Below are 6,955 nucleotides of genomic sequence, written 5' to 3' on the forward strand. Positions count from 1 at the left end.
CACACACACTCACACACACACTCACACACACACACACACACACACACACACACACACACACACACTTGGTTAAAGTGGTTATTGGCTGGCTGTATTTCTTGACCGAAGGGGTTTTTTATTTAGTTTTTTTGCTGCAGTGCTGCCTGTGTGTGTCTGCCTTTTTCTCACTCTTAGTTTCAGAACATATTCATACATTAATTTAATTGCAAGCTGCGTTATTATAAGCTACAGCAGTCAGATGCTAATGAAGCACATAACAAAAAAAATTCATAGCAAATCAGTGGTTGTGGAGAATAAAGTGTCTGCGCCGCTCTGAGAGTCAGGATTGACCGATAATGTGTTTTCTAGTTTTTGTATCCGTGTGGTGGTGATGATGATATTATCTCTGTCCGCTGGGGACGCTTGTTCCTCTTTTAATGTTTTAGTCTCTTTGTGTTTGTCTGCTCATCTGTTTTAAGGCTGTGATGATAAATCGATGCAGAATTGATTCGTGGATCGATCTTCCGAATGCGTGACAGTTCTCTCTGGAATGATTTCTGAGCTTATACTTTAACAGCAGATGGCTCTAGTTTTTATCCGCTCACTCAAACACTCATGAAGAAGAGCTGAAGAGCGCTTGTGTGTTCGGCTGAGTCTGTAATTTCACCTCGGCTCAGAATGCTTTTATGACGCCAGATTAATGTAAACACAGCCCACTGTGAACACTCTTGTGATTCGCTTCAACCTTCTCGAATCTTAAGAATGATTGTTTTAGGTTCGAGTGTGTGTAAGGATTTGGAAACGAGCAGAGCACGGCTGTTTCTGAAGCATGTTTCTAAAGCTCAGAATCCACTCGAGAAAGAATCGCGACGCATTCAGAAAATCTGAGAATCGATGCGGAATCATTTCTGGATTCGCGATGCATCGGTTTATTTTCCCAGTCCTCGTCTGTTTGTTGTTTTCAGTATCTGACCCGTCACTGCTGTGTTTGTGTTCAGTGTGTTTGCGTCTCCGGACCAGCAGGGCGGCGCTCCTCACGGCCCGATGGTGTTGAATACAGGCGGCTCTCTGCCGGATCTGTCCAGCCTGCACTTCCCGTCCCCGCTGCCGACCCCACTGGACCCGGATGAGCCGGGATACCCGTCTGTGAGCGGCAGCACGGGGAACCTGACCTGTACCCTCACGCAGCTCGGCATCCACAGCCCCAGCGCCTTCCACTCCACAGGTGCGCCTCTCGATGTTTTGCCCCATGATTCTTAACTAAACAAAATAATGTGTGACAACAGGGCTCCAGACTCATTCTACCCACTGGTCGCTCTTTTGCGACTAACTTTCTTAGTTGGTCGCACGAGAACCAGTGTTAATTTCGTTGACGAAAATTAAATTTTTTTCACCGACGACAACGAGACTATAACGAACTAAAACTCTTATTTTAATGACAAAAACTAGACGAAAATGTTAGGGAGGGACGATTTGGGAAGAGAACGAATCTGCTGCGTGGTTCGGAGGTTAGATGCGTACATATGAACCGGCGGGACATAAGCTAACATACACTTGCTGCACGTCGCATAAAACGTTCAAAAATGTCAATATGTGGGAGTAAGAGAAGAGCAAATAAATCTGATGATGCAAGAGAGAACTCAATTCGGTCCGCATACACTGAAGCACACACACAGAAAGCGCCTCTCACAGCGCGCGAGTACTCTTTCGCGTTGCATGAACGGAGAATTACACACAAAATTATGTCAAATTGTCCGATTTGACGAGTATTCACGTAAACAGCAGGGAGAACGTCTCAAAGTACATTGCATCCATTGCAGCTGTGCATCCGGTTTTAAAGGGACAGCAGCCTAATTTAGTTGCTATTGTCCGAGTCATTGATGTTAATCAAGCAACAAAAGAAAGACAGAAAATCACGCACTGCTCTTGACTGAAACACTTTAGTAGCCCTAAAGATTAATCTAAATTTTTTTATAGAAATAAATATGTCTGCGTGAAAAAATGAAGAATATGGTAAACAAGTTGCTATAAAGAATGCATATCTAGCCTATATAACAATTGGTATTTTATTAAAAATAAGACCATGTTCTTGTTCTTTATGAGAAGGGGTTTTATTTAGTTTTAATATGAAGGCATGTTGTGTGTCACCGCAGTTAAATCTGTGTCTATCATTATAAAACCTTAATATCAAACCTATATAATGAGTTTGTACATTTTAGAGAAATACTTAATAAATGCATTGTAACTAAACCCATTCGATTTTAGTCGACTAAATTTACTGTAGATTTAGTCGACTAAAATATGATATTTAGACGACTAAAACGAAAAACAATTCAGATGACTAAAATATGACTAAAACTAAATCAAAATTTGCTGTCAAAATTAACATTTTCGTCGCAATTTTTAATTTTTTGCTACAACATGGGATTCATCAATGCATGCTGATGAACTTTTATAGTTAACATATAACTTATCATAGTTTATAGTTAAATGGAAACTAAAGTGCTTAACATTCAACCTGTTCATTTTAATCAGTAGTATTATTTGTGATTTGATTTTTGTGAACGGGAGTTCCTCTTTTGCTGTGTTGTAAGCCGCGGGCTTCGGATGCTTTCACTTTCGAATTCACGATCTTGTCACGTTTTACAAGAAAAGATAATTGTCTGTTTTGCTTATCTGTACACCTTTTAATTTTAAGACTAAAGCAGCAAAAGATGGATTCATTGTTATTCTTAATTAAAAAGCACAACAACAATAAAACGGTAAGATACAATGACAAACTAGCTTATATAACGTTTAAGATCAGGCATGGCATACACCACGTGCTCTGTTATATATATATACAGACTAATAAATTACAGAACGTTTAGCAAACACTGAGGAATCAAATAAATAATGCCGTATGGAGCAGACGCTTTGGAGCATGCACTCGCACAAATGCAACCACGTCAAATGTTAACTCGCACATTCTAAAAATGTTTTGGTTGTAGTCTAGAGCCCTGGACAAAATATTATTGCTGCAGTCCATTTAAAAGTGTTTAATTAATTTGAATGAATTATTAAACATTTTAATATATATGCATTTAAAATATATATTTAATACACAGAAAGTGTGAAAAAGTGGTTTGAGTGAATGATTCAGTGACTCATTCATAAATACTTCAGAACACTTTATAGTGCTTTATACAGTACAGATTCACAGTAATAAACAGGAAAATAACCGAATCAATGATGCAAACTTCCTCAAATAAGAGTTGCAAGATTATTTGCAATTCATAGATTTCACATCTGAAAGAGATGCGTACGTGTGTTTTCTGTGCGTACGTTCATTCTATGAATCACACGTACGCGTATTTGAGAAATGATCGTAAGATCAAATTTAGGATGGTTTCTGCGCAACATTTTATAAATGAGGCCCATAAAAATTCTGAGCTAAATTCGCTACAACACTTTATAGTGCTTTATACAGTACAGATTCACAGTAATAAACAGGAAAATAACCGAATCAATGATGCAAACTTCCTCAAATAAGAGTTGGAAGATTATTTGCAATTCATAGATTTCACATCTGAAAGAGATGCGTACGTGTGTTTTCTGTGCGTACGTTCATTCTATGAATCACACGTACGCGTATTTGAGAAATGATCGTAAGATCAAATTTAGGATGGTTTCTGCGCAACATTTTATAAATGAGGCCCATAAATACTTGCTTAGTTTCTGAATGAATCAGCTTTTTGAACAAATTGATTGAATCACTTATAAATACTTGCTTTGTTTCTGAATGAATCAGCTCTTTGAACAAATTGATTGAATCACTTATAAAGACTTGCTTCGTTTCTGAATGAATCAGCTCTTTGAACAAATGGATTGAATCTCTCATAAATACTTGCTTAGTTTCTGAAAGAATCAGCTCTTTGAACAAATTGATTGAATCACTTATAAAGACTTGCTTCGTTTCTGAATGAATCAGCTCTTTGAACAAATGGATTGAATCTCTCATAAATACTTGCTTAGTTTCTGAAAGAATCAGCTCTTTGAACAAATTGATTGAATCACTTATAAAGACTTGCTTCGTTTCTGAATGAATCAGCTCTTTGAACAAATGGATTGAATCTCTCATAAATACTTGCTTAGTTTCTGAAAGAATCAGCTCTTTGAACAAATTGATTGAATCACTTATAAAGACTTGCTTCGTTTCTGAATGAATCAGCTCTTTGAACAAATGGATTGAATCTCTCATAAATACTTGCTTAGTTTCTGAAAGAATCAGCTCTTTGAACAAATTGATTGAATCACTTATAAAGACTTGCTTCGTTTCTGAATGAATCAGCTCTTTGAACAAATGGATTGAATCTCTCATAAATACTTGCTTAGTTTCTGAAAGAATCAGCTCTTTGAACAAATTGATTGAATCACTTATAAAGACTTGCTTCGTTTCTGAATGAATCAGCTCTTTGAACAAATGGATTGAATCTCTCATAAATACTTGCTTAGTTTCTGAAAGAATCAGCTCTTTGAACAAATTGATTGAATCACTTATAAAGACTTGCTTCGTTTCTGAATGAATCAGCTCTTTGAACAAATGGATTGAATCTCTCATAAATACTTGCTTAGTTTCTGAAAGAATCAGCTCTTTGAACAAATTGATTGAATCACTTATAAAGACTTGCTTCGTTTCTGAATGAATCAGCTCTTTGAACAAATGGATTGAATCTCTCATAAATACTTGCTTAGTTTCTGAAAGAATCAGCTCTTTGAACAAATTGATTGAATCACTTATAAAGACTTGCTTCGTTTCTGAATGAATCAGCTCTTTGAACAAATGGATTGAATCTCTCATAAATACTTGCTTAGTTTCTGAAAGAATCAGCTCTTTGAACAAATTGATTGAATCACTTATAAAGACTTGCTTCGTTTCTGAATGAATCAGCTCTTTGAACAAATGGATTGAATCTCTCATAAATACTTGCTTAGTTTCTGAAAGAATCAGCTCTTTGAACAAATTGATTGAATCACTTATAAAGACTTGCTTCGTTTCTGAATGAATCAGCTCTTTGAACAAATGGATTGAATCTCTCATAAATACTTGCTTAGTTTCTGAAAGAATCAGCTCTTTGAACAAATTGATTGAATCACTTATAAAGACTTGCTTCGTTTCTGAATGAATCAGCTCTTTGAACAAATTGATTGAATCACTTATAAAGACTTGCTTCGTTTCTGAATGAATCAGCTCTTTGAACAAATGGATTGAATCTCTCATAAATACTTGCTTAGTTTCTGAAAGAATCAGCTCTTTGAACAAATTGATTGAATCACTTATAAAGACTTGCTTCGTTTCTGAATGAATCAGCTCTTTGAACAAATGGATTGAATCTCTCATAAATACTTGCTTAGTTTCTGAATGAATCAGCTCTTTGAACAAATCGAGTCAATCACTTATAAATACTTGCTTAGTTTCTGAAAGAATCAGCTCTTTGAACAAATTGATTGAATCACTTATAAAGACTTGCTTCGTTTCTGAATGAATCAGCTCTTTGAACAAATGGATTGAATCTCTCATAAATACTTGCTTAGTTTCTGAATGAATCAGCTCTTTGAACAAATCGAGTGACTCACTCGTAAATACTTGCTTAGTTTCTGAGTGAATCAGCTCTTTGAACAAATCGAGTCAATCACTCATAAATACTTGCTTAGTTTCTGAATGAATCAGCTCTTTGAACAAATTGATTGAATCTCTCATAAATACTTGCTTCGTTTCATAAAGAATCAGCTCTTTGAACAAATTGATTGAATCTCTCATAAATACTTGCTTCGTTTCATAAAGAATCAGCTCTTTGAACAAATCGATTGAATAAATGATTCAATGACTCTCTCATTAAGACAGTGAGTTGTTGCCACCTACTGGTGCTTTCAGTTTAATATTAAGGGTATAATTTAGATTTTTTTATTAATTTCATATTTAAATATTCATTAATAACATGAATACCCATTTATTATCATTATTTATGCAAGGTTGAATCAACGTTTCTTTCTAAAGCTACTTTTTGTAATGTCTTTTCTCATCACAACACAGTAATGACTTGTCTAATAATAAATAATCTTTAGGCAGGTAATTTCTCAGCCAGAACTGATGTGCAATTAATTAGATTGATTAATCGGCACATCATTAATTAATCAGATTTAAAAAAAAATTTGGGAGTCCTAATTTTAAACATTAACATTATGATTTTCTGTAAAGTTGTTTTAAAACCATGCATATTGTGAATATATAAATTTGACTGCAGAATGCTGCCATTGACCAATCACAATCCAGTGAGTCGTGTCACATGATCTGAGATGGGTGGGACTCTTTTTATTTTTCATTACTTTTTCTTTTGGATGTGTTTGTGTTTCTGCAGGTCTGCTGCCGTCTCTGCAGGGCACGTCCAGTAACCCCTCCCTCCAGTCGTCGCTTAGCAACCCCAACATCCAATCATCTCTCAGCGCTCACTCGTTCCACAACTCGCTGAGCTCCGCCTCCCTGCATTCGTCCCTGAGCAACCCCTCCCTCCAGTCTTCGTTAAGCTCCTCCCCCTCGCTGAGGTCATCGCTCAGCAGCCAGTCGCTGCAGTCGTGGCTCAGTAACTCCTCCCTCAGCGGCTCCTCCTCTGCGCTGCAGCCGCAGACGAGCTCATCCCCGCGCAGACGAGCGCAGCTGACCCCGGTGATCATGCCTGCAGACACACGCAGACATCACCCCAAACAGTTCTCCCCCACCTCCTCATCCCTTAGCTCCATCACGCAGGTAAACACACACACACACACACCCACTCCCCCCTCTGCCCCCTCACGCACGCAAACACACACACACACACACACACACACACACTCACACACAGACACACACACACACACACAGACACAGACGCACTCACACACACACACAGACACACACACACACACAGACATGCAATCACCCACACACACACACACAGAC

General features: G+C 37.4%; 1 protein-coding gene across 2 annotated transcripts in view; it reads left to right on the forward strand.

Annotated features, from left to right (window-relative positions):
• The window catches only part of LOC107567518 (CREB-regulated transcription coactivator 2-like), a 31,391-nt gene that overhangs the window by 8,751 nt on the left and 15,685 nt on the right, over positions 1-6,955 (forward strand). For both annotated transcript variants that reach the window (XM_016253208.1, XM_016253209.1), the window contains 2 exons: positions 978-1,204; positions 6,378-6,763. In XM_016253208.1, coding sequence (XP_016108694.1) covers positions 978-1,204; positions 6,378-6,763 — 613 coding nt within the window. The remainder of the gene's footprint in view (positions 1-977; positions 1,205-6,377; positions 6,764-6,955) is intronic.

Source organism: Sinocyclocheilus grahami, unplaced genomic scaffold, assembly GCF_001515645.1.
Source record: "Sinocyclocheilus grahami isolate Dianchi unplaced genomic scaffold, SAMN03320097.WGS_v1.1 scaffold1164.1, whole genome shotgun sequence".
Lineage (NCBI taxonomy): Eukaryota > Metazoa > Chordata > Actinopteri > Cypriniformes > Cyprinidae > Sinocyclocheilus > Sinocyclocheilus grahami.